Consider the following 27,694-nt stretch of genomic DNA (forward strand, 5'->3'; position numbering starts at 1 on the left):
TTTTTTTTTTGGGGAGATGAAGTCTTGCTCTGTCACCCAGGCTGGAGGGGCGGGGCCCGATGTCGGCTCACTGCAAGCTCTGCCTCCCAGGTTCATGCCATTCTCCTGCCTCAGCCTCCTGAGTAGCTGAGACTACAGGCACCTGCCACCACGCCCGGCTAATTTTTTGTATTTTTAGTAGAGGCGGGGTTTCACTGTGTTAGCCAGGAGGGTCTCGATCTCCTGACCTTGTGATCCGCCTGCATTGGCCTCCCAAAGTGCTGGGATTACAGGTGTGAGCCATCGCACCCAGCCAGGAAAATCTTTTCAATACATGCCAATGGATCAACTAGATAGCCAAATAGAAAACAGAAATTAACATCAAACCAATGAATATCAAAACCTATACAAAAATAAAGTAAAATGGACTACCAACCTAAATTTAAAGCTTAAAACTACAAAACTTCAATAAGGAAATATAGGAGCAAATCTTAGCAACCTTGGACTTGTCAAAGGATTCTTAGAATATAAAATGCAAAAACTGTAAAAGAAAAAAAATTGATGAATTGAGAATGTAAAACCTTGGTTCTTCTGTATTATCATGAAATAATGAAAGGCAAGCCACCATCTGGGATAAAATATTTGCAATGCTTATATCAAAGAATTTTATATTGAAAATATGAAAAAAGCTCTCACAACTTAATAAGGCAAAGAAAATTTAAAGTAAGCAGAAGATGTGAACCAGTCACATCACAGCAAACGTTTGAGACATCTTTTCTAGTAGGGGCGTGGAATGATGCTCCCCAAGATCAGAACACACAGGCGTCCCTTCCATTGAAATCAGCAGGGATATGTGAAAGTCAGCAGGGGTAGGAAGTGTCAGCAAGTATTTGCTAAGACCTGCCTCTAAATTCCAGAGGGACAATACGTGACCAGCCCAATCACCTCCATCCATACATAAAATCCAGTGACAAGTCCCCAGAAGGAGGTTCCACACCATACGCCAGGTCTTTTCCTCCAAACCTGTCTCGGTTCCCTTGTACCCAGGCACCCAAGCATTGTTTTCCTGCCTTTCCATGTAGATTGGCGGCTACTGCTGCAGGATTCCTGGCCCCACTTCTGGGGGAACACTCTTTTTATCGGGATCTAGTCTTTCAGAGTCCTTCTTTCTCCTTCTGTATTTTATTTTCTCAAACACTTGTGATGCTAAATTTGACTTCCCAGGACATCAGGACTCTGTTTCTAGGTTTTTTTCCCCTGGATCATTCTTCCCATTTTTGTGGGACCCCTTTATTCTCATTAATGGCCTTGAGGGTAGAAAAGTATTTTTCTAGGCTTACTTTTCCCTGCAAGTGGTCAGGCCAGCTGTGATTACTTGTGAAATGCTAAAAATATCAGACTCTACACATCACAGAAAAAATGATTTCCTCCTGACTTGGAAGGGTTCAATGGCTCTCACCGTTGGCTGTGCATTACCATCTCACCTGGGGAGCACTCTGAAAACAGCGAGGCTTGGCCCTTGACCCTGAGATGATGATTCAGTTGGTCTGGATGGGCCAGCAGGCATGGGTGACGCTCATATACAGCCAGGGTTCAGAGCCACTAGAAGGTTGGCAATGAATGACTTCCTCTGACAAAGACCCTTTGCTTGGGCAAACTCTAGTCAGGCTTCGCAACCTTCTCCTAGGCCCATGTTCACTGCCTTGTTAAATCCAGTTTTAGCAAATAACACTGCCAAGACAGTTTAGCAAGAATCCCCCACCCTCAGTACCCAATCACCCTCAATATTTGATCAAAATTCTTCAGTCCCCATCCTTGGTGTCTGATCACCCTGGCCTGCCTTCAGCAGGAATTCCGCGAGGCTGATTCAGCCAGAATTTCCCCCAGCCTTGATGTCTCCTCTTATCATCCACCAATCTCCTGCTCCTTGGCTACACATTCCCCCTAATCCCTGGTGTGTTCGAAATGGAGCCAAGTTTTTTACCTGGTGTCTCTCTTCTCCTGTTGCAATAGTTTTTAGTAAAGTTGCCTTCACAACTGTAACTTCTGTCCAGCTCTGGTTTTCTGTGACACCTCCGAGATCTTCCTGCACACTTCCTAAGTCGGGTCTGAGATATCTCATTACAAAGCATTATCCTGAGGCTGCTAGTTACTCTCTGCCTCCCCACTGTGCCCAGGGGACTGCTGCTGCCTCCAGGTGGACAATGCGGGTCATGGAGGAGGGAGGTGTCACAACAGAGTCCTTTCTTTCTTTGCAAATGCACACTTCTCCATCATCAGTCTTCCCCAGACAATTTTGCCTATATGATTAATTTCCATAGTGAGCTCATTCTTCTTAAACTATGCAAAAAACTGTACTAAGTCCCTTTGGAATTCCACAAATGCTGAATGTATGGAATGTGTAAGGGTTCTCCAGAGAGACAAAAGCAGTAGAATATACTTATCTATTATATCTAAATGGAGAGAGAAAAACAGGGAGAAAGGAAAAGATTTTAAGGAATCGGCTCATGCAATTGAGGCCGACAAGTCTTGACATTTGTAGGACTGGTCAACAGTCTGGAAATTGGAACAGGGGTCAATGCTGCAGTCCTGCGTGCAAAGGCCCTCTGGAGGCAGAATTCCTTCCCCTTCAGAGGACCTCAGCCTTTTCTCTTACAGCCTTTAATTGACTGAATGAGGCCCATCCACATTATGGAAGGTAATCTGCTTTTTTCAAAGTCTGTTGATTTAAATGTTTATCTCATCTGAAAAACATTTTTACAGCAACATATTGGTTTGTTTGTTTGTTTGTTTTTGAGACGAAGTTTCTCTCTTGCTGCCCAGGCTGGAGTGCAATGGTGCGATCTCGGCTCACCGCAACCACCGCCTCCTGGGTTCAAGTGATTCTTCTGCCTCGGCCTCCCGAGTAGCTGGGATTATAGGCATGTGCCACCACGCCCAGCTAATTTTGTATTTTTAGTAGAGATGGGGGTTTCTCCATGTTGGCCAGGCTGGTCTCGAACTCCTGACCTCAGATGATCTGCCCACCTCAGCCTCCCAAACTGTTGGGATTACAGGTGTGAGCCACTGTGCCAGACCTACAGCAACATCTTTACTGGTGTTTGACCAAACAGCTGGATACTGTGGCCTAGCCAAGCTGACACATAAATTAAACCATCACATGGAATGTCCATCCGTGCAAGTTTAGCCGGCAGATAAATCCAAGAACCTTGATGGGCGCATCAATGTCGGTGAATCAGAGTAGACTAGGAACCCAACACGCTCAAGGGTGGCGCTAGTCCTTGCTCTGCCACTCCGACATTTGCGCCCCCCTGAGAAAGCATCTGTTTCTCCTGGACTCAGTTTCCTTTTCATTTCACAAGGCCCATGTGGCTGTGCCAAGAGTTCTTCCAGCTCTCAGAGCATATGTGTCCCGTCTCGGTTGAAGGAGCAAGTAACAAAAGAGAGGGAAAAGAGATGAGAGAGTCTTTCGTTTGGCTACATAGAGTCAGTTATATTTTTAATTTATCTTATGATATTAGTTTAGAAAACATTAAATGTGGCCAGGTGCAGTGGCTCACGCCTGTAATCCCAACATTTTGGGAGGCCGAGGCAGGCAGATCACGAGGTCAGGAGTTTGAGACCAGCCTAGCCAACATGGTGAAACCCTGTCTCTACCAACACAGAAATTAGCCGGGTGTGGTCCCAGCTACTCGGGAGTCTGAGGCAGAAGAATTGCTCAAACCTGGGAGGAGAAGGTTGCAGTGAGCTCAGATCACGCCACTGCACTCCAGCCTGGGCAACAGAGCTAGACCAAGACTCTGTCTCAAAAAAAAAAAAAAAATTAACCAGGTGTGGTGGCGCATGCCTATAATCCCAGGTACTCAGGAGGCTGAGGCAGGAGAATTGCTTGAACCTGAGAAGCAAAGGTTGCAGTGAGCCGAGATCATGCCACTGCACTCTAGCCCAGATGACAGAACAAGATTCCATCTCAAAAAAGAAAAAGAAAAGAAAAGAAAAGAAAAATGGCCAGGCGTGGTGGCTCATGCCAGTAATCCCAATACTTTGTGAGGCTGAGGCAGGAGGATCACCTGAGGTCAGGAGTTCGAGACCAGCCTGACCAACATGGCAAAACCCCGTCTCTACTAAAAATACAAAAATTAGCTGGGTGTGGTGGTGCACGCCTGTAATCCTAGCTACTCGGGAGGCCAAGGAGGAAAATCGTTTGAACCTGGGAGCCAGAGTCTGCAGTGAGCCAGATTGTGCCATTGCACTCCAGCCTGGGTGACAAGAGCGAGACTCCATCTCAAAAAAAAAAAAAAAAAGGAAACATTAAATGTTTTTCCTAAATGCTTACACAGCCCACAAGTGGAGTAGCAAATCAACGCAGACACTATAACATGGTAAGTACAATATACAGGAGGAGTGGCCCCAAGTCAGGATAAATTGCAAATGTCTATGGCAGAGAGGTTGGCAAAGTAAAAGCCACTGACTACTAGCTCCCGTCTTCAGTTGCTACCACACTGATGCAGCAAAAACATTACGGAATCTAAACTAAAGTTCTCATATGGCACAAACAGCCCTCTTCTGTTCAAGTACTGCTTTTGTCACACTTACCAAGAGAAAAAAAAAAATTAAGCCCTAGAGTTCATATAAATATGGCATATTGAGCCAGTAAATACAGTTTACAAGTAATTATAATTTACATGCAGTACCCAGTAGAGATTTACAGTATTATAGAGCTGGGGGTTGGAATCCTGCCAGGTTCACCAACAGGGATAAGACACCACCATCTGCAGCTCCAGACTGAGAAAATCTGTTTACCAGCACGGTCCCGGGACTCCTGGCTTTTGTGCCTGCTGATTTGTTTACATAGCATAGCACTGAAGGAACTTTGTCAAAGTCAGCAGGCCTCATGTATGGTCTGCCTGTTTTGTGGCCCTAAAACTGCTATTGCCATGTGAGAGAGAGGCCTTATCCTCTCTGTGCTGGTGGGGATTAACAGCATAAACTGAGCAAATGTTTGCCAGGGCAGGTTCAAGGTTAGGACCTACAGTTGGCTCTATCGAACATGTGAAAATACTGTACAATGCATTCAAATAGTACTTCATACTTGTCAAAACTCAGTTTCACAGTCATTGTTCTATCAGTGTCACAACTCTGATACAACATGAGGTATTAGTAGCACCATTTTACAGGGGGTCAAGGACATGAATCAGTAGTGTTCAGTAGTTCTTAGATAAAAACAAAGCTATTCTTCTATTAAATTGACATAATAATTGCACATGTTTATGGGCTACAGTGTGATGTTTTGATGCATGTTTACAATATGTCATGATCAAGTCAAGGTAATGAGCATATCATCACCTCAAACAATTTTCATTTCTTTGTGTTAGGAACAGTCAAGATATCCTCTTCTAGCTATTTGAAAATAAACAAAAAAAAATGATTGTTGGCTATAAGCACCCTACAGTGTTACAGAACACCAGAACTTATTCCTCCTGTCTAGCTGTACTTTTGTATCCGGTAACCAATCTCTGGCTATCCACCCCTCGCCGTTACCCTTCTCAACCTCTGGCAGCCACTATTCAACTCTCTGCTTCTGTGAGATCAGCGATTTTAGCTTCCACATGTGAATGAGAGCAGGCAGTAGCCTTCCCCACTTCTTCTCACTGCCCCACTACCCTTCCCAGCCTCTAGAGGCCATTCTTCTACTCTCTACCTCCACGAATACAATTGTTCTAATTTTTAGTGTCCACAAACGAGTGAGAACAGTGTGAAGTTTGTCTTTCCGTGCCTTGTTTATTTCACTTAATATAATGTCCTCTAGACTCATCCATGTTGCCTCGTATGACAGGATTTCATTCCTTTTATGCTAAAAGTATTCTTTTGTGTATATACACCACATTTTTAATTCATTCATCTGTTGATGGAATGCTAGGTTGATTTCATGCCTTGGCTGTTGTGAATAGTGCTGCAATGCACATGGGAGGGCAGACAGCTCTTTGACATACTGGTTTACTTTCCTTTGGGTTCATACCTAGTAGTGGGATTGCTGGGTCATATGGTAGTTCTAGTTTTAAGGACAAAGCTATTATTGATGATTCTTAATAATAGTCAGGCTTGCTTTAGCTAAAGAATGAATTCTCTCAAGGGTGTCAGTTAAGTCACAAAGAATTAAGAATGATAAAGTTATCAAATGATGATATTTACCGTGTTACCAGGTAATAGGGGAAGAATCATTAATGCCAGGAGGCATCCTCAGAACTAGAGCAGTTAATTCAGCAGATCCTTCAGGAATCTGGAGTCACAGCAACCACGACAAGGTTCATGGTTGATTGATTGCAAAATGGGCCTAATCCTCCAACCTTTCCTGTACCCAAGCTCCCTGCAACACGACTTTGCAGCTCCTTCCACTGAGGCGAAGCCTGTTTCTCCACCTCTTGAATCCCTGCCCGATACTGTTTTCCCACTTCCACTTTGATGCAACACCACTCCCAGGAAACCTTTTGCATTCTTATTTCTGTCTCAGCGCTTGAGACTCCAACTTGTAACACTAGGAATACAAAAATAAATAAGATAGGCTGACAGTCCCTGTTTTTAAGGAAAGCAAATAAATGTTTGTAGAATAAAATGTTTAAAAAAAAGAGTATCATTTCCTGTGTTCTGATACTCTGGCTATATTTCCAGAAACTAAACTAGGATGTAAAGATCTATAACTTCAAATGAAGACATCAGGACCTAAGATTGAGGTGTATAAACTTTCTATGGTTGTGAAACTTGGATTTTTAAAAATAGGCCTTGTGTTATTCTGTCTTCACATTGCTATAAAGAACTACCTGAGACTGGGTAATTTCTGAAGAAAAGAGGTTTCATTGAATCATAGATCCACAGGTTTAACAGGAAGCGTGACTGGGAAGCCTCAGGAAACTTACAATCAGGCAGAAGGCAAAGGTGAAGCCAGGCACGTCTTATTGTGATGGAGCAGGAGAGAGAGAGCGAGGTGGGAGTTGCCACACTTTAAAACCAACAGATCTCTTGAGAACTCACTCACTATCACCAGAAGAGCAAGCAGGAAATCTGTCCCCATGACCCAGTCGCCTCCCACCAAGCCCCTCCTCCAACATGTGGGGATTACAATTCAAAATGAGATTTGGGTGGGCACAGAGCCAAATCATATCAGGCTTCCAAAGCAAGGTCAAATAGTCTTCACTTGAGTAATTAGATATCATCACTTAATATAACCTTTACCTACTTCTGGACAAAAATGTAGTGTCTTTGCATTGTCCAGAAAACACCAGGGTTCCACTGACCACCTTCTTTTATAATATATCTTTGCCTTCTTTGGCTATGAATAGTTAAATCAAATTGGCAAATTATGCCACTGAGGACACTGGAAAAAATGTAGACAAGGACTCTATTTCACCAGCGCAATGATCCCAGGGGAAGCTTTCAGTTCAGGCAAATTCATGAGCTGGGACTGTCTCCTGATTATGTTACCTTCAAATCAGAAATGATCCTGTCTTTGTAGCAACATATACATTTATCCTGTCAACCTGGCAAAATTGCTTGAATACCTACTATGTAAAAAGTGCAGGCATCATTGCATTGTACAGCAATACGTGCAGCAATATAAAAGAAACAAATATACACCAGGCATGGTGGCTCAGCCTGCAATCCCAGCACTTTTCAGTGGGCGTATCAGCTGAGGTCAGGAGTTTGAGACTAGCCTGGCCAACATGGCGAAACCCCATTTCTACCAAAAATACCAAAAAAAAATTAGCCCAGTGTGGTGGCACCCGCCTGTAATCCCAGCTACTCGGGAGGCTAAGGCAGGAGAATCACTGGAACCCGGGAGGCAGAGGTTACGGTGAGCTGAGATAGCACCACTGCACTCCAGCTTGGGTGACAGTGTGAGACTTAGTCTTAAAAAAAAAAAAAGAAAAAAGAAAAGAAAAGGAACAAATATAGAAACACCATCTATCTGGCATAAGCAGGCAAAGAAGTGCACCAAAAAAGATAATTTGTCAAGGAACCGAAGCTTATGACTTTGAGCACCGGAATCCAACCAACTCCACATCCCCACTGTTACCACCTGGGCCACTATCCCTTGCCTGTAGATCTGTAAAATCTCCCAACTGCTCTCCTCCACCCAGGCATTCCTTGGGAGGCCAGAGCGGATTTGAGTCAGATCATGTCAGTCGTCCTGTTAAGACTGTCCAATGGTGCTCCAGTTCTCTCCACGTAAAATCTGGCAGGCCAGGGATAAAGCCAAAGCTCCACTACATCTGCTCTGGTATCCTAGCCCCTGGTCATGCCAACGGCGGGCACGAAAAACCAAGTTGCTTCTCAACTTATGCAGCCAAAAAGCCCCACAGCTCAGTGGTTGGGTTTCTCTCCAAGTATCCCACTCTGTTCTTGCTAGATTTCTGCTCACTATTTTAGACTGCAATGGGCCATGGAGGACCCCCACTCCTGCTCCCATCTCCATGAGTTTACTCCCAGTAAGGGCTCCTCTAGCACCTTGGGGGTGGGTAAAAATGGGGCCTATGTGCTTTTATATAGAGCAGTACTTGTCATTTTTTAGCTAAGGCATGTAGAGATTTTGTGATCACCCTGTGTGTCTCTAAATATATCCACATAAGGCAGAAATTAGAGTCTACCTGACAACTATGGTGGACATTAGAGGCTCTTTCGTGTTTCTCGTCAACAAGTGACATTTCTTCCACCCGTCTGTTACATTGTTGATGATTTTTCTTTTCCACAGGGGCATTCTGTTTGGCTTTGGGGTCAGATTAATCTCTTTTGGCAACTGATGTCTTGCTAAGATTCTTTCCAAGCCAGAGAGTTCAGGATTCTCACCTGGTAATAGAATAAGCATTAACACATTCAATGTTCCTCTCCATCTTTGCGTGGCAAGAGTAACAAGGCACTGATTTGAAAACATATATATGCAGCTTGACAATCCCTATTTAGCTTTGTCATTCCTTTATTCCAACAATATTACTGGGCACCATTTAGATCTTAGCCTGGTCCTAGACATCTAGCAGATACATTGTAAGTAAATAAAAGAATGAACAAGGCCGGGCGCGGTGGCTCACACCTGTAATCCTAGCATTTGGGAGGCTGAGGCGGGCGGATCACGAGGTCAGGAGATCGAGACCATCCTGGGGAACACGGTGAAGCCCCGTCTCTACTAAAAATATAAAAAATTAGCCGGGCGAGGTGGCGGGCGCCTGTAGTCCCAGCTACTTGGGAGGCTGAGGCAGGAGAATGGTGTGAACCCGGGAGGCGGAGCTTGCAGTGAGCTGAGATCCGGCTACTGCACTCCAGCCTGGGCGGCAGAGCGAGACTCTGTCTCAAAAAAAAAAAAAAGAAAGAATGACAAACAAGCAAACAAGCTGGCAGGCTGGGACCTCACAAATAGAGTTTGTTATGTGTGCATTCTCAAACTAATGGCAAGATACATACAATTATTATTACTGTGCTTCCCATTTCCCTTTAATTGCATACTTAATTGCATACTTAACTGGAGATGCACATTTTGAAGCTTCCCAGAAGAAATAGGGTGAATGTTAACATTATTGTCAGGCCGCATAACTTGGGGCCCCCTTCTATTGGTGATTTTGCCTGAGCAAGGGTTACAACATGGATTGAACTTAAAACAACAGCATGCTCTGTCAGTTAGAACGTGGGAGTGTAACTTACTGTTCTTTTTGATTCCACAAAATTCATTTCTGGCCAGAAATGAACTGTTTTTTCTCACTCTGTTATTAAGTGTGTCTATTTTCAGCTATGTCAGTGGGAAATGCCTTCCTTCTTTTGGGTGTTCCAATAACTGAGACTTGAGGTTTGGATTGTTGCAGCCTGCTGTAGGAACTCTGGACAGCCAGTGGTACAGTTACAGCGCATGGTAGAGCCACTTGGAGATGAAGTCAATACCAGAGGGGCTTAGATCCTGTGTTATCAGAAATGGACTAGCATCCCTCCCTGGTCAGCCAGCACCTCCATGAGAGCTCCAGGATGGAGTGCAGTGGTGCAATCATACCTCATTCCAGCCTCAACCTCCTGTGCTCAAGCGAGCCTCTGACCTCAGCCTCCTCCACAGCTGGGACTACAGGCATGCACCACCACACCCGGCTAATTTTTGTTATTATTTGCAGAGATGGGGGTCTCATTTTGTTGCCTAGGTTCATCTCATTCCTAACTTCAAGTGATCCTCCTGCCTCAGCCTCCCAAAGTTAACTTTATATTTAAAATACAAAAGAAAACCTGTTTTTTTTTTTTTTTTTTTTTTTTAATTATGGATGTTTAGTTCTTTTTCTTTCTTTCTTCATGTAATCATTTCTGGGTAACCAATATAGAGTAATATAGGCAAAGCATCCTTCAGGTGAAGAGGAGATTGACAGGAAGAGGAAGAAAACCTATTTTTAAGGTCAAAAGAAATTTCTTCTGGAAGGAAGGCTTTCGACCCAGCAGCAGCAAGACAGCAGTATCCATTTTTAAATTCCTGGTCTGATGGATGAAAGTCAGAGAAATAGGGCCATGTCTTCAGGATGCATATGCAAGGAAATCACTATATGTTTGGAAATGGCATCTTGGCAATGGAGCAAACTTTTAGTGATGAATTCAAGACCTCAAAGGCCAATGTGTTCCCAATGACTGACTGGACTCAGCCTGAGGCCAGGTCCCTGAAGGCACAAACTCAGGACTCTGAGGAGTCATTTCTTACCCCTTAATGCCGTTCCCCTCAGCCGCATGAACCTCCTTAAACTGGCTTCCAACCATAGCAAAGAATCACTGCACCCAAATACCTCTGAAACAAAGGCACCCCGCTGCTGCTTGGCAGTTGCACATGATAGGAATTACCAGCTGCTAAACGTGTATCGACGTCTATCACCGTCTACACTGGGAGGCTACGGAGACAAAATCTAAATCAATATAGAATGGGAATGTCTCTAGAAAATCGAAACCCATTTCTCCAACTTCACATAAATAATTACTGCATTTTTCAACGTTAATGTTGCATTTTAATTACAAAAGTAAAAGGTTTCCATTGGAATAATTAAAATGAAACAACTCAGCAAAGTCTACATAGTAAAAAGGGAAAGTTCTGCTTCGTTTTCCTTTTCCAAGCTCTATCCTTTCTCTGGAGGTAGCCACTGTCCTGAATTTCCTAAGTCTCCTTCAAAACTCTTTTCTATGCATTTATAGACACACATATATAGGTACAAATGTAGAGTTTTCTTTTGGCATACATGGATCCATACTGTGTATCTTCCTTTGCAGCTTATTACAACTCTATAATCTGTACTGGAGATATGTTAATGTCAACCTTCTTTTTAACAGTATTCCACTGTAGGGATATATGCCTTCATTTAATTATTCAGCTACTGAATGTCATTGGTTGTTTACATTTTTGACTATTATAGACAATGCTTCAGTGCACAGCCATGTTTATCTATTTTTGTGCTCAGGTGCAAGTTATTTCTGTAGGATAATAACTAGAAGTGGAATTGCTAAGTTGAAGGACATGTACATGTAACAGGATGTGAAAATATACATTTTTCTGTTGGGTCTGTTTTCTCCAAAGCCCCAAAGTCTGAGAAAACTCGAGTAGGTGCCAGACACCTATTCATGCACAAGATATCTACCAATATGTGAAGAAACGGAGCATTCATTCAGGATTCCTTAAGGCACGTGAAGATTTCTTTAGGCACAGAGTTGGGGCAGTGCTGTGTGCTATGTCATTCCCCTTCCTGCTCCTGGCTTTAAGGGGACTTTAGAGAAGTACCTGGGGAATGGGACTGTGTCTCCTAACACTGGTGCGTCAGTCTCCTAGGGCTGTCCTAACAGTACCACAAAGGGGGTCGCTTAAAATAACAAATTTATTGTTTCAGAATTCAGGAGGCTGGAAGTCAGAAATCAAGGCGGCAGCAAGGCCATGCTGAAACCTTGAGGGGAGAATCTTTCTTTGTCTCTTCCTAGTTTCTGGTGTTTGCCTGCAATCCTTGGTATTCCTTGACTGTGGATGTATCACGCCCATCTCTGTCTCTACTGTCACAAGAGATGTCTCTTTCTTCTTATAAGGACACCAGTCATACTGGATGAAGAACCCTCTCTATACATATTATGACCTCATCTAAGTCTAATTACTTCTGCACCCTGTAAAGACCCTATTTCCAAATCTAGTCACATTCTGGGGCACTGGGAATTAGGACTTCAATGTATCTTGTTGAGAGACAATATATGTTGTTGAGGGACATCTATGTGTTTTGTTGAGCCCATAATACCTGGAAACATAATGGTGAGTGGCTGGGATCACAGCTACCTGTGGCCACAGAGAAAAGAGGGCAGTGTTGGAAGCCAACTGTGCTTTCATTAACCGGGTGAAGGTATGGGGAGCAAGGGCACAGATTTTCTATGAGCTAAATGTAAACCCCAGCCAGGCTTGGTGGCTCATGCCTGGAATCCCAGCATTTTGGGAAGCCAAGGTGGGTGGATCACTTGAGGTCAGGAGTTTGAGACCAACCTGGCCAACATGGCAAAACCCTGTCTCTACTAAAATTCAAAAATTAGCCAGGTGTGGTGGCACATGCCTGTAATCTCACCTACTCGGGAGGCTGAGGCAGGAGAATCGCTTGAACCCAGGAGCCGGAGGTTGCAGTCAGCCAAGATCACACCACTGCACTCCAGCCTGGGTGACAGAGTGAGACTCTGTTTCAAAACTAAAGAAACTAACTAAATAACTAACTAACTAAATAAATAAAAATGTAAACCCCTTAGAAAATACAGTTGACCCCTGAATAACATGGAGGTTAGGGGCTCTGATCCCTGCCCAGTTGAAAATAAGCATATAAGTTTCTTTTGTTAAAGAGTCTTGGCTGGACTCGGCAGCTCATGCCTATAATCCCAGCACTTTGGGAGGCCGAGGCGGGTGGATCACAAGGTCAAGAGATCAAGACCATTTGGCCAACATGGTGAAACCCCGTCTTTACTAAAAATACAAAAATTAGCCAACAGTGGTGGCGCATGCCTGTAATCCCAGCTACTCGGGAGGCTGAGACAGGGAATTGCTTGAACGCGGGAGGTGGAGGTTGCAGTGAGCCGAGATCGCGCCATTGCACTCCAGCCTGGGCAACAAGAGCAAAACTCTGTCGCAAAAAAAAAAAAAAAAAAAAGTCTTGCTATGTTGCCTGGGCTGGTCTCGAACTCCTGGGCTCAAGCGATCCTCCTGCCACAGCCTTCTGAGTAGTTGAGCGTGGTAGTCTAGCACCTGTACCACGCCACCACATCCAGCTACTTTTTTGACTTTTGATTCACTCAAAACTTTTACTAATAGCCTACTGTTGACCGGAAGCCTTACTGTTAACATAAACAGTTGATTAACACACATTGTAAATGTTATATGCATTATACATCACATTCTTAAAGCAAGCAAAAAAGTGTTATTAAGAAAATCATGGCCAGGCGCAATGGCTCATTCCTGTAATCCCAGCACTTTGGGAGGCCGAGGCAGGTGGATTGCTTGAGGTCAGGAGTTCAAGACCAGCCTGACCAACATAGTGAAACCCCGTCTCTACTGAAAATACAAAAATTAGCCAGGCATGGTAGCGGTTGCCTGTAATCCCAGCTACTCGGGAGGTGGAGACAGAGAATCACTTGAAACCAGGAGGTGGAGGTTGCAGTGAGCCGAGATAGCACCACTGCACTCCAGACTGGGAGACAGAGCAAGACTCTGTCTCAAAAAAAAAAAAAAAAAAAAAAAAGAAGAAGAGGGTCAGGCCTAACTTGGCTCACAAAAGACTATTTATGCAAAAGGAACATGAAGAAGCAATGGATAATCAGCACATGAGTACATTCCAGATAAGCTTGGAAGCCCATGGATGGGGACATGTGTCTAGAGGACCAATCACCCTCACAATGTAAAGAACGAGTTCTGACCGGGTGCAGGGGATCCCACCTCGAATTCCAGCACTTTGAAGGCAAAGGCGGGCGGATCACTTGAGCTTGGGAGTTTGAGACCAGCCCGGGCAACATGGCGGTGTGAGGGGCTGGGAGGCATCTCTACAAAAATTAAAAAATTAGACATTGTGGTGGCAATTCACCTGTAGTCCCAGCTACTGGGGAGGTCGAGGTGGAGGATCACATGAGCCCAGGAGTTTGAAGCTGTGGTGAGCCATGATTATTGCACTCCTGCACTCCAGCCTGGGGGATAAAGCGAGAGCCCCATCTCAAAAAATAATAAAAAGAAACTAAGTAAAATAAAGAGTAAAAGTTCTTACTTACGGCTTAAAGTAGAGGCAGTTTGTATCAAGATAAAGTGTATGCTTACTGAAAAGAACTCATGCCTAACCTCTACCCACATACATTTTTTCTTGTCCTCTTCACTCCTGTAGGAATAAAGCGTCTCCATTAGGTGATTAGGAAGCAGCTTGTGGAGGTTAGACAGCATGTCAAAGGTGTGACACAAAACTTCTGGCTGGGCATAGTTTTTCGGCTTCTCACACTTGTCAAGGAGTGAAAATTTCATCATGCTGGAGCTGCTGCTGGCTGTTCTCATGATACTGGTTGCATCACAGAGAGGAACAAACTGAGAACATGAGGAGTGGAGGGATGTGCAATTGTTCTCCTGGCAAGCTTTCCTCCATCTCAAAGATGCAGTGGAACCGGCTTTCTGATCTCTTATTGCCTGGCATTCTGAGAGTCACAATGGCCCAGGTATTGGTCCGGAACCCTGAGTGCTCATCCTACGTTTTCAAAGCAGAGAAAACCAGCCCATTGAAAATATTCTGCCAAGTCATTCAGGAATTTTTGGCAGAAACTCCAGTCTTGTGTCTGGACATGGACCATTTCTGGGGAAAACTGAGAGCTTTGCTAAAAGGAAGAGGGGAAAATGGGGGAGTGCATATCCGGTGATATTTTCCCATCTGGTACTTTGTTCCCAGTATGTACCTAATTAAGGCTCCACAGACCTACCAGGCCCCAAGAGAGAGTGGTTACATCAGTGCAGTCCTCAGCATAACCGAGGAAAGAGCTTCAACGTCCAAAACTGAGAAAATGCCCAGATTAACACAGGTAAGAAGCCAAACTGCTTCTTATGTTCTTATCCAAACTAATACCAAGAAAACAAAGTAAACAAATGCTCAACTGGAGCTTTTCCGGTAAGAAGCCATTCTTCACTGTAGACCAAAACGCACAGAACAATAGAAGTATTAAATAATCTTAAATCACCACACTTGATAGCACAGCCCAGAGCAAGATAGAAGCTGCTAAGAACTACTATCAGATTTAGAACAAAAATGCAAATAATAGAGTTTGTTACAGCTACTTCTGGATTTCAGCATGCTCTACCAGGAGCCAGGTTCCCCATAATTGTTCTACTCTTCATGAACCAGCTGGAGAACCACACTGCAGGCTGGTGAGAAGCAGAGAAGGCGTGTGAGCCGAGCATGCTATGGCAAATCTGGGAGTTTGGACCAGCTTTTCACCAACCTTAAAAACATTTGGCCAAGACTATTAAAGTATCATTATTACACCATATGATACATTAGTGGCCAGAGCGGCAAATATAAAATTCCATTCATATATGCATATATATAGATCTATAGAAGTTTTTTTTTTTTTTTTTTGAGATGGAGTTTTGCTCTTGTTGCCCAGGCAGGAGTGTAATGGCGTGATCTCGGCTCACCACAACCTCTGCCTCCCAGGTTCAAGCAATTCTCCTGCGTTGGCCTCCCGAGTAGCTGGGATTACAGGCATGTGCCACCACGCCCAGCTAATTTTGTATTTTTAGTAGAGATGGAGTTTCTCCATGTTGGTCAGGCTGGTCTTGAACTCCCGACCTCAGGTGAACTGTCCACCTAGGCCTCCCAAAGTGCTGGGTTATAGGCCTGAGCCACCTCACCCGGCTTTCTTTTCTTTCTTTTTTCCCTTCCCCTCCCCTCTCCTCCCCCTTCCCTCCCTTCCCTTCCCTTTCGTTCTCTTTCTTTTTGAGACAGAATTTTGCTCTCTGTGGCCCAGGCTGCAGTGCAGTGGTGTGGTCACAGCTCACTGTAACCTCGACCTCCTGGGCTCAAGCAATCCTCCCACCTCAGCCTCACAAGTAGCTGAGTCTATAGGTGTGCACCACTACGCCCAGCTAATTTTTGTTATTTTTCTTTTGTAGAGATAGGGTCTCCCTATGTTGCCCTGGCTGGTCTCCAACTCCTGACCTCAAGCAATCCTCTTGCCTCAGCCTCCCAGAGTGCTGTGATTATAGGCGCAAGCCACTACGTCTGGCCTATTCCATCTCTTAACTTTCAACTTGCAAACTCAAAAAGTCAAACTTAAAAAAAAAATACTTTAAATGCAAGGACATATTTAAAATATGTTATATAACTAACAAGAACCACTTGAATTCAATGTGATTCTCATAAGTTTACAGGTGTTTTTGGTGGGGAGAATTGTGGTAGAGTATTCTGGCAGCCGAAAGACATATCCCCGGCTTCTTTCTTCCAAGCAAAGTTGAGTGCATTCCTCTAAACCTTCATTTATATAAATAGCAAACAACAAACCATGTTTTAAGTAATTCAACATGCCAAGGAAGTGATCTACTAAAATGTAATTCTTTACACTTCATGTAAATGGACTCATATGTTCTTAGTCAATGCTCTCAATGACTATACCAATGCAACTGATGGAATGTTTATAGTTATCAGATGCATGCTGACCTTGGTTGAAATCTGAAGTAGGTCACAATGATTAAATTTTGTTTTTAAATAAACTATCAGATGGATATATATTTTTTACACACATATATATATATTTACAATGAGTAACACTTCTAGGAATCAATCTCATTCATTTTCTCTAATTATGGTGTGATTAAAGAACACTGTTTAGGAGAGACGTGTCATGAATGACGCCTGGCAAATATTCTGCTGCTAACCAGCTGTGTGATCTTGATCTGTGCCAACCAGGCCTCAGCCCATGGTACTAATATTCCTGGATGGAACAAATGCTTTCATTTTGTATTTTGTTTTGTATTCCTCTTACTTCCAATTCTATTATTCAGTGGCTAATATATTTACCTTTTCAAAACTGGACTTTTAACATATTATTATTTTCTCCCAAGTCTTTTCTTGTTGTGATGTGAGCTGCTATGCCGGGCCAGCAGCCCATAGAGGTGCTAGCAGTGTGTTATTAACTAAATTGATCCCGCAGCGCAGCAGCTGCATGACTCTGGGTTGTTTTTCTACTTAGGCTGATCTTTTATTCATGACTTTCAAGTAAACGCAATTCCTTTTTCTGTTCCTAAGAGGGTTTCTGTGTCTCCTGAATACCTTCTTCTTCCCCCCTGCCATGGTGGGTGTGACAAGATCAGCTGGCTTCCAGAAGGCAAGGTGTTCAGTAATGTTCAAAGAGAGAAGATTATCTCCAAGTTTTTTAAGGAAAGCATTCTAAAGAAAGTGTTCCGTTCACAACAAATGAGGTGGGAGGGGTCTGACGACCAGAAAGGGACTTCAAGTTACACCTTTCCTGGCACCAGAAAGTAAGTTCTGACACTGAAACGTTAACCAAAATTTAAAGTGAATTTGTGATATAAGGCTAGGAAAATAGAGTTACAGAGTATAGGTATCTGAAAAGTAGAAAGGCTTATGAAGCAATTCAAATGGCAGAAATCAAGTCTTAAATCAAAACAAAGGAGAAAATACATGATTGAGAATTTATTCAGAAGCACTAGCTGCAACATATGCAGATGTGAAATTCAGTGATTGATGTGTTTATTTTGCTTCCTTTTGGAAATATGTTCATATACATCACTATCACATGTTCTAGGAATAAATAGTTTTTAAACAATATTTCTTAACTATTTGCAACAAAACAATGGCCTCCCAAATAGGACATTGCTATGGGAGCAGAGTGTTAAAGGTTAATTTTTAAAACTTCAAATTAGAAATATTTGCATAGATATTTCTTAAAAAGGAACTATATAAACACAAGAAGGTATATTTAAGATGAATGCTCATAGAATTGAGTTCTAAATCAGGATAAATTAGCCACTACTAAAAGACAAAGCAGTTGCTCAAAAAGCAAAAACAAAAAAAAGACTAGATTGCTAAATCGTATGTTAAATACAAATTGCTCATAACTGAAATGAAATGTTTCCCACTGACTTAGCATCTTATTTGAGAACAAAACTGCATATTATTAATTAGAAAATACTGTCCTAACTTTCAGAAACTGTTACATAATATATTGAACAAGATTCTGCTGTAGGCTGGGCACAGTGGCTAACAGTTGTAATCCTAGCACTTTGAGAGGCCGACACGGGTGGACCACCTGAGGTCAGGAGTTTGAGACCAGCCTGACCAATATGGTAAAACCCTGTCTCTACCATAAATACAAAAAAATTAGCCAGGCGTGGTGGCATGTGCCTGTAGTCCCAGCAACTTGGGAGGCTGAGACAGGAGAATTACTTGAACCCGGGAGGCAGAGGTTGCAGTGAGCTGAGATTGCGCCATTGCACTCCACCCTGGGCAACAGAGTGGGACTCTGTCTCAAAAGGAAAAAAAAAAAAAAAAAAAAAAAGACTCTGCTGTACATGACCAGCCATGACCTTGGCAATTCTAAAGGGAACAGCAAAGGAAGATGAGGACAAATGCATGGGTAATATCAAAAGGTGAAAGATACTGAAGGAGGCGGACTGAAATAGAAGCCTTTTCCCTCCAGAATAATTAGAAACTAAGTAATGTTGCTACTGACATATCTTTGCGTAATTCAGGACAATGAAAAGCAATGTTATCGCAAGGTGCTTTCCAAAGTACTTACGTGGTAGTCAATGTCATCGCCTATGTTATAGGAGGAGAAACTGAGGTGGGCAGCAGAGCTTGCTAAATGCCTGAGATAGACAGCATCTGCCTCATCCTGTTGTGTTTATGAAAAATGGTTTCACTCAGGATCAGCTAAAGAGGTGCAGATTTAAAGTAAGGGAAGCTGAGGCTACCACTAAAATCTGAATCCTGGGAATGGCCACGAGATGGCTGGAGGTGCAGGCGCCAAGGGCTTGGCCCTCTGAAGATTCGCTGAAAAATCAACATGCAAAAGGCAGAGTAATTGGGGAAAAGGCATACAGATGTATTTAGCATGTGTTTATACATGGGAGTGTACAGAATGAAAACTCAGAAATACAGGCGAGAGTTTCCATTTTTATGCTTAGGTTCAACAAAGTATGGACAGCTGTGTAAAAATACGATTGGACAAAAAAGGTTTGATCTAATGCTAATAGCCTGAGTGGGGGAACCCAGCAAGTCCTGTCTCTCTAGACTCTTCTTGGCCTCTCTGAGCAGTATTCCTTCCTTCTGGGTATGGGGCAGGGCACTCTCTGGAATGGGGGTCTTATGACCTACAGTCAAACAAGGTAGGTCAGATAATTTCTTTATGGCCAGTTTTTACACAGAAAGGCAAAGGGAAAATTAGAGTAATATTTTTAGGTTTCATGGCTGGCTTTGGGAAAAAAGCATTCTGATTTCTGTAAGTTGCATTGGAAAAGAGGGATTCTAGTTTCTCAGGCTAGCCTCGGAGGGAGAGTAGGACTGAGAGACAGGAGGGCAGAAGAAGGTCAGAGAAAAACTTTTGCTTCTCAGGCTATTTCCTAAGGCTTCATTTTGGGGAACTGTTTTCTGAGCCCCAACAGAAGGAAGGTGCATTTTCTTGGCCTTGGGATTGATGTTAAGCTGGGTCTGACCTGCTGTAGAAAATGACCCACTGTCCAACCCCCTGCACTGGGCCAGAGCCAGACCGCATCCAAGGGTTTGGAGAGGGCTCCATTTCCAGGTTGTTGTTTTCCTATTTCACACCACCATGGCCGTGCACATTTAGCAATGAGGGAAGGGCCAGCCATGATTTTGATGCTGATGTCAAAGCATTCAAAAGTCTCCAGAGAAAGGAAGACCAGTGGAGTGGGGGGTGATAATATGAAAGGAACATTTTTAAGAATAAGTTCTGTTAAGGAAAAGAATCTTAGAGGATGCATTTATGGATGACAAATCTCAGAAGGACTCTAAGGGATCAGGAATCAGTTTGAGTTCTGAAATAACAGACAAAAGGCATGAACAGAAACATAAAGCAAGGCAGATGGGAAATGTGTAAGCCAGATATGTGGAATTCACACACATGCACACGTAATTTCTGTCTCAAGAGCGGGGAACATTTCCCCGCTAGATATATTTGTAGAAAGCGATAGCTGGAAATACATGAACCCCAATATTTACCCCTATTCACAATTTTTCTAGTAAGTGTAAATCGGGAAACATTACATAATACATCTAAGGCTCAGGTTACTCAATTATAAAATAGAAATAACTAGGCTGGGCTCAGTGGCTCATGCTTGTAATCCCAGCACTTTGGGAGGCTGAGCCTGGCAGACCACCTGAGGTCAGGAGTTCGAGACCAGCCTGGCCAACATGGCGAAACCCGTCTCTACTAAAAATACAAAAAATTAGCCGGGCATGGTGGCAGGTGCCTGTAATCCCAACTACTAGGGAACTAGGGAGGCTGAGGCAGGAGAATTGCTTGAACCTGGGAGGCAGAGGTTGCCATGAGCTGAGATCACACATTACACTCCAGCCTGGGTGACAGAGCAAGACTCTGTCTCAAAGAAAGAAAGAAAGAAAGAAAATAAAATAGGAATAACTAGTGGTACTTGCTTCATTGGATTATCAGGCATATACATTGGTTAATCCATATAAAATATTCAGCACTATGCCTGGCATATAGTCACCACACCATACATTTCAGAGAATACTATTTTTGCAATAATTAAATCAATTCAAACATTTATTGAGTGCCTTATCTACTACATGCCAGGCACTCTGTTAGATAGAATATGGGCAGATATCACCTTCAAGATGTTGAAAAGAAAGTGATTGAGATATTGTAAATGAATAATTATAATGTAACTAAGGGACTATAAATAAATCATTATAATATAACCAAATAGGGATCTTGGAGGAGATAGCAACTTACTTTTGTTTTTTCTTTTCTTTTTTTTTTTTTTCTGTATGTTTTCTAGCAATTTACTCTTCCTGAACAATCAGGAAAAATGACTTGTGAGTTAGAACCGTATGACTAGAATTTAGCCAGGTTAAAAAAAAAAGGAGATAAAAAGGAGGCACTATTACAGGAAGAGTAACAACGATGTATACCCTGGACGAGCGTGTTTAGGAAAACTGTAAAATGTCCGATGTGCTTGACATGAAGTGGGCGCTGGGAAGATGATGAGCAGATACCTAAAGGATGGCTGCAGAATTTAGGTTTCCTTCTTCAGGCATTAGGAGGCAGTTGAGCAGGTCTGTATTTTAGAGCAGCAGTATGGAAAACAGCCGAAGGAGGAGAGGGCCTAGAAGGGAAACCTCCAAGGAGCCTGCAAGGAATGAGGCCTGCACAGATCTTGTCCATTCACTTACATCGATTGTGCTTCTACGACTGTGCTTCTACTCTGTGCCCAGCACCGTTGGAAAGGGTTGGGGATGTAGAAATGAACTAGACAGGCAAGGCCCCTGCCCACATGGAGTCTGATGTTCTACGGGTATGAACTAGACAGGCAATACAAAAACAAGTAAACAGCAACATTCTGAGGAGTACAAAGAAGAAAATAAAAACAGGGTGTCATGAAGTAGAGTAAGGTAGGCGGTAGGTGGGAAGGGTTTCTTTAAAGGGAAGGTCTCTCTGAGAAGAAAATGGAAATGCAGAGGAAAGAGTCAGGGGTCAGGGATCAAAGAACCTGAGAAACCCTTGAAATTGTGTTCAACAAGTGGTATATAAGTGCATTTTTATGGGGAGATTCTCAAAGGGGCATGGCCGTGATCTCAACCCCCCATATGATATTTAGTATTCATTTGCTGTACTTACATATAGAATTAATTTTGTTTTAAATTTTTCTCTGTATCAAAAGGCTGGGGGAGATAGCTATGTAGATATATCTAACTAGATATACAGATATTCTTCCCCCACCCCTCCACTTATTTCATGGAGCTGTAATAAGAGATACGCACTTACGGGTACAAAATTGGGCTCTGTGATTTAAATGTATCCTCTACATGAAAAAAAAAATTATCTTTTGTTCTTCCTATTGAAAGGCGGACGACGGACCTGAAACTGACCAGATGGGCTTGGTGTCAACAAGGATGCCTCTTCTTCTATGTTAATTAATATATTGTATAAGCATAGATGTAACTTTTACATTTTAGCGTGGTCTGGAGGAGTACGTACGGGGCGGTGCTCCTGGCTGGATGGGAGTTGAGGCGGGTGGGCCAGGCCCCGGGTCCCAGAGGCCTACTGGCCATCTTGCAGAGAGTTCAGCCTGGAAAGGCCCAGGGAAGGGCCTGGAGGCCTCCGGAAAGGCCCGGGGAGGGTCAAGGAAGCCCGAGGAGGCCCAGGAAGGCCCCAGAAGGTCCAGGACGCCGAGGGGAAAGTCCGAGAAGGCCCGGGAGGCTCAGGCTTTCCCGCGAGGCCCGGGGCGGCCTCTCCAGGCCGGGATGGCCCAGTGGGCTGCGCAGCCCCAGAGGGGGCCGTGCGGGGCGCAGGGACGGGGCCTGAGGCGTGTTGTCCTCCCTGGGCGGCGGCGTGCGCCCCGCGGGCTCGGCGGCCGGGTGACCCCCGAGAGGCTCTGCGCCTGGGCGGCCGCCGGCGACCCCGCGGCCCGCGAATACCGGTGGACCTGGTGGAACGCGAGGCCTCCCGGGGCGCCCCCGCTCTCTGGTAGTTGCCGGGAGACCCGGCCGGTGGGGAAGCTCGCGGAGCCGCAGCCCCGGCCCCGGCAGGTCTCTCTGGGTGTCGCCTGGGCCCTGGGCCCGACTCCCACCCCTGCGCCGGCCCGCGGGCCTCGCAGTCCCTACCCCGTCGACCCGGCTGCGCTCGAGGCCGCCCGCCGCCCTCTCTGTCCCCCGCTGCAGGAAGGCCGAGGCAGAGGGGGCGCCCTCCAAGCCGTCAGCCACGCACGCGCAGGCGCTGGGGCCTCAGGGCGGCGCACTAGGAGAGAACGCCGGGGAGGACACTTGGGCCTTCGGCGAGGTGGGGTAAGAGCCCCGGCACCGGGGAATCCCGCAGCCCCCTCCGGCTACCCCTGGAACTGGGCTCCCCACCCAGTCCGGCCACAGCTCAGGAGGAAAAGGCGATTCCTCTTCCCGGGGGCCTCGCAGCTCCCTGAGACACGCGCCTTCACGCACTCCAGCCCCTAAAGCTCCAGTCCCCCAGCACGCAGTACCCAAGGCGTCCTTGGTCCCTCAGGTGCGGTGGCCTTTTCCAGGAACTGGATGCGCTCCTCCTTGACACACACCCAGTGGCCCCAGGCAGCGCCACCTGCTCAGCAACGCCTTCCTCCTGCATTCAAACCCAGTGTCTGGCATGCACACACCCGGTGGACCAATACCGGTGTTGGCTGAAAACCTACCTAAACTAAATCTCCCATTTCTTCCTACACTTTTCTGTAGGAGACAAATCAATTGTAAACGATTAGCAGATAGACCGATTAGTGCGGTGGCTTTAATTTCTGATTCTTGGCCAGACGCAGTGGTTCACGCCTGTAATCCCAGCACTTTGGGAGGCTGAGGTGGGTGTATCACGAGGTCAGAAGTTCAAGACCAGCCTGGCCAACATGGTCGATTGAACCCAGGAGGCAGAGGTTGCAGTGAGCCGAGATCATGCCACTGCACTCCAGCCTGGGCAACAAAGCGAGACTCTGTCTCAAAAAAAAAAAAAAAAAAAAAAAAGTTATTCTTTCCAGATAGCCATACCTTAATCCAGTGACTGTTTTGCTTGTTACCTTAGAGTTCTCTAATTCTTTTACCTTAAACGGCAGTGGGTTAAAACGTTTTAGGTACCTTGACTGATTGGTAAGGAAAATATTGTTTGGTCCTGGGGGCGATTTGGTGTCTCCGAAATATGCACGAGGTGCTTGCCTGGCCTAGTTGTAAGGGTTCAATCCTGCTTTCAAATGGAGCAATTGTTTTAAATGATTCAAAGGAGACTTTGTGCCCCTGTTTTCTAAGTTCTGGATAATTCACCATGGTTTGTTCCAATTTGTATTTCATCTTCTTAGCTGGTATTTACTTTCTCACCTCTGATCTCGATTTCCTAATCTTCTGTTCTGAGATCTGCTAGTTTGCTGTTGTCTGTGCTCCCTTTGAGTCAGGCTTACCCCTTGTTTCTGGTTGGTTTCGTACTGTCACCCTCACCCTGCTCGCCTAGCCCCTCTCTTCTGCTTTCTAAGCATTCTCTTACCTCCTTTCGATGGGAAATCAAAACTCACACTTTTTCTTTTTTATAAATGTTGACCGTTACTCATAAATGTGCCTGTCCCACAATCTGTATAGGATTTTAAGGAAACAGAGCAGCAGCTACAACAAAATGGGGAGAAGAAATGAGAACTGTGCTAACAGCCTACGTGTGTCAAACATCTCTCAGGAGGTATGGCAGACGCTGTTGAGTGTTTGGGCAGCGGCTCCTGTTGCTAAGACAACTCCCTTGGAGTTTTCTTGCAGTGATGCCCTTGCTGCTTTTGCATCGTGGGCAGTTTATCCTGTGTTTTCCTTTTGGCACGTTTGGAACGGCAAATGGAAATTTTCTATTTCTTTTAACAAAGGAAAAATTAGCCAGCTCTTCTCCAAATGCCAAACATTTCAAGTTGCAATTTGGCTTCATCAAAGGTGCTACCTTGTTATCCACCAGCCAGTGCTCACTTCCTTTGTTTTCACACACACGCCCTTTGTGAAAAATATTGGTAAGGCAGGTGGGATATCACAAAGCATGATCAAGTCCCAACTCTTAAGAAATTTGCACATTGTCAGACTTCATGTTTAGTTAATGAGCCTTCTTTACCAGTTGATCAATTTGGTTATGTTAATTTTTTTTGTTGTTTTGGGGTTTTTTTTGTTTGTTTTGGAGACAAGACAGTCTTCCTCTGTCTCCCAGGCTGCAGTGCTGTGGCACGATCTCGGCTCACTGCAGCCTCCATCTCCCAGGTTCAAGCGATTCTCCTGCCTCAGCCTCCCGAGTAGCTGGGACTACACGCATGTGCCACCACGCCCGGCTAGTTTTTGTATTTTCAGTAGACACATGTTGGCCAGGCTAGTCTCGAACTCCTGACCTCAAGTGATCCACCCACCTTGGCTGCCCAAAGTGCTGGGATTACAGGTGTGAGCTACCCATGCCTGGCCTGGTTACATTCATTTTATTTTATAATTGCAACAACACAGTTTCATCAACTGAGGATGTTTCTTTCACTTTCATTTCATACAAGAGTACCAGGATTTATATAGCTGAAAAAAGCTTAAAAATCCACCAGATATCGTAAAAAGGTTTGAAGGGGCACATCTCACACATGAACATAAAAACCCAGTCATCATGCTGTGAACTACAAAAGGATCTTTTAAATACAAATAACTGGGCCTCACCCTCATTCTTTTTTTTTTTTTCTTTTTTTGGAGACAGAGTCTCACTCTGTCACCCAGGCTGGAATGCAGTGGCACTATCGCAGCTCACTGCAACTTCTGCCTCTCGGGTTCCAGCGATTCTCCCCTCAGCCTCCCGAGTAGCTGGGATTACAGGTGCCCGCCACCACGCCCAGCTAATTTTGTATTTTAGTAGAGATGGGGTTTCACCAAGTTGGCCAGGCTGGTCTAGAACTCCTGACTTGAGGTGATCTGCCCGCCTCAGCCTCCCAAAATGCTGGGATTACGGGCTTGAGCCACCGCGCCCGGCCCTCACCGTCATTCTTTAAAATCAGGATTTTTTTTTCTTAACAATTATTTTTAAAAACCTCCCCAGGTGATGATTCTCATGTAGAGATTAGCCCTTGTACGTATGATGCCAGAGAGCAGAGTATTCGTTGTATTATATTTTTCATAAATCTGTAGAGAAAGATCATCTGCAGCCTCCCTTCCAATGTTCAACTACCCTTCCTATCAGGAGATCTCTCTTTGTGGATCAATTAAATCCTCATGCTGTTTTGAAGCTTATTTCTCTGTGTTCCTCCTTAATGAAGAGATTGTATCTAACAATACCTAACATTTCATTTGCTTAGAGTTTAATTTACAATGCTTTTTTGAGACAGAAAACAATTGGGTTCATTCCTAAAAAGTTACTTTCTGATAAACGAATCACCTCTTCACTTTCTGTTTTCCAGAATAAATTGTTACAGTCTTCTACACACCTCCCGCATTTCCCCCGTGGCGCTCTGCGCAATGTCTGGAACAGAAATACTCAGTTGTTATTAGTACATCTCCCTTTTGATTTTTGGCTTTCTTTTGAATATTTCCTAAGTGTTTCTCCACACCTGGAAGCCAGAATGAGTAGTGGGCTGGTTAGTGCGGAATATAAGGTGAGGGTTAGAGACTTCCTGTGGTTGATGGAAAGATTTTTATATGCTTTCATTTTTAAAATTTATTTATTTATTTATTTATTTATTTATTTATTTATGTATTTATGTATTTATTTATTTTGAGACAGAGTCTCACTCTATGGCCCAGGCTGGAGGGCAGTGGTGTGATTGCAGCTCACCGCAACCTCCACCTCCTGGGTTCAAGCGATTCTCCTGCCTCAGCCTCCCGAATAGCTGGGATTACAGGTGTGTGCCACCACACCTGGCTGATTTTTGTATTTTTATTGGAGACAGGGTTTCACCATGTTGGCCAGGCTGGTCTCGAACTCCAGACCTCAGGTGATCCTGACCTCCCAAAGTGTTGGGATTACAGGCATGAGCCACCAGACCCAGCTTTTTATAGGCTTTTAGATCTGACACTCAGATATAGAAAGTTTGATTAATGCACGATTGTGTTCCAGAGACACACTGAACAGGACATTTTATTCCATTTTAAAAATCAGTTTTGAAAACCTGTGTGTTATTATTTTTAACAAAATGTGAATGAAACCACAAATTATTGTAAAAGCCTTTCTAATTTCTCAACAATAGATGTTATCAAGCTGATAAGGGCTTGGTTAAGAGAAAATTGCTTTCTCCTCAAAGATCCTCATTATAAAGAAGTTCTTTATAATGAGGGGTGAGAGTCATGAAGCTTTGTGCCTTTTGTCATACTTTACCCAAAGAACGTGTGAAATTATCGAGGTTTTTATGTTTTCTTAATGTTAAGTTTATCCTAAAACAAATATTGTTTTAGAACTTATCTCACTGGAATTTGGATTCAGAAGTACCTGTTCCTGAAAATAAAAACCTCCCAGCTGGAAGGGATAGAGCAGCAGGTGGTAAGAAATCATAGCTGTGTATACTTATACTGAAAGAATCACTCATGTTAAAAGGGGTTTGTTTTGAATATGATCAGTTTTATGTAAGTATTAATTGTCATTTTTTATACACATTTCAGGGAAAATTAACAAGGTAAGGATAAACATTTGGTTTTAAAGTATTCATAAAACATACTATTTTAAAATTATAAGTATGTTCTTTAAAAAAAATTTCCTTCCTGAAAGTTAAACTTTAAATTTCATTTCTGTAGAGTTCTTCACACAAGTCAAATATTTTACAGAGTTTCAAATTGGTTATTACATTAATATTTTGTCATTGTTTTTCAGTATAACAATACTATAAATGAAAATTGAGTATAGTCTTTTTTAGTTATTGTCAAAAAGGAAGTAGTCCTGTCCTTTAAAATGTCTTGAAGCAGGCTGGGTGCAGTGGCTCACGTCTGTAATCCCAGCACTTTGGGAGGCTGAGGCAAGTGGATCACTTGAGGTCAGG

General features: G+C 43.9%; 2 protein-coding genes across 16 annotated transcripts in view; one reads left to right on the top strand and one right to left on the bottom strand.

Annotated features, from left to right (window-relative positions):
- The window catches only part of LOC108514246 (uncharacterized protein C6orf201 homolog), a 48,444-nt gene extending 33,790 nt beyond the window's left edge, over window positions 1-14,654 (bottom strand). For 3 of the 4 annotated variants that reach the window (XM_017850325.1, XM_017850324.1, XM_017850326.1), the window contains exons 1-2: window positions 14,329-14,654; window positions 8,622-8,820 (exon numbers count right to left, since the gene is read on the bottom strand). In XM_017850325.1, the coding sequence (XP_017705814.1) occupies window positions 8,622-8,820; window positions 14,329-14,521 (392 nt within the window). In that variant the 5' untranslated portion in view covers window positions 14,522-14,654. Of the gene's footprint in view, window positions 1-8,621; window positions 8,821-10,690; window positions 10,734-14,328 lie in introns of those variants that run through there. The other variant, XM_017850327.1, reaches the window with a different exon arrangement.
- A 61-nt stretch (window positions 14,655-14,715) lies between these two features.
- The window catches only part of FAM217A (family with sequence similarity 217 member A), an 18,682-nt gene continuing 5,703 nt past the window's right edge, over window positions 14,716-27,694 (top strand). For 2 of the 12 annotated variants that reach the window (XM_017850309.1, XM_017850311.1), the window contains exons 1-3: window positions 22,217-23,018; window positions 27,117-27,201; window positions 27,321-27,334. In XM_017850309.1, the coding sequence (XP_017705798.1) occupies window positions 22,233-23,018; window positions 27,117-27,201; window positions 27,321-27,334 (885 nt within the window). In that variant the 5' untranslated portion in view covers window positions 22,217-22,232. Of the gene's footprint in view, window positions 15,037-17,258; window positions 17,492-22,216; window positions 23,019-23,059; window positions 23,230-24,314; window positions 24,409-26,125; window positions 26,321-27,116; window positions 27,202-27,320; window positions 27,335-27,694 lie in introns of those variants that run through there. The other 10 variants (XM_017850310.1, XM_017850314.1, XM_017850313.1 and 7 more) reach the window with 10 other exon arrangements.

Source organism: Rhinopithecus bieti, unplaced genomic scaffold (assembly GCF_001698545.2).
Source record: "Rhinopithecus bieti isolate Rb0 unplaced genomic scaffold, ASM169854v2 scaffold_32012, whole genome shotgun sequence".
Lineage (NCBI taxonomy): Eukaryota > Metazoa > Chordata > Mammalia > Primates > Cercopithecidae > Rhinopithecus > Rhinopithecus bieti.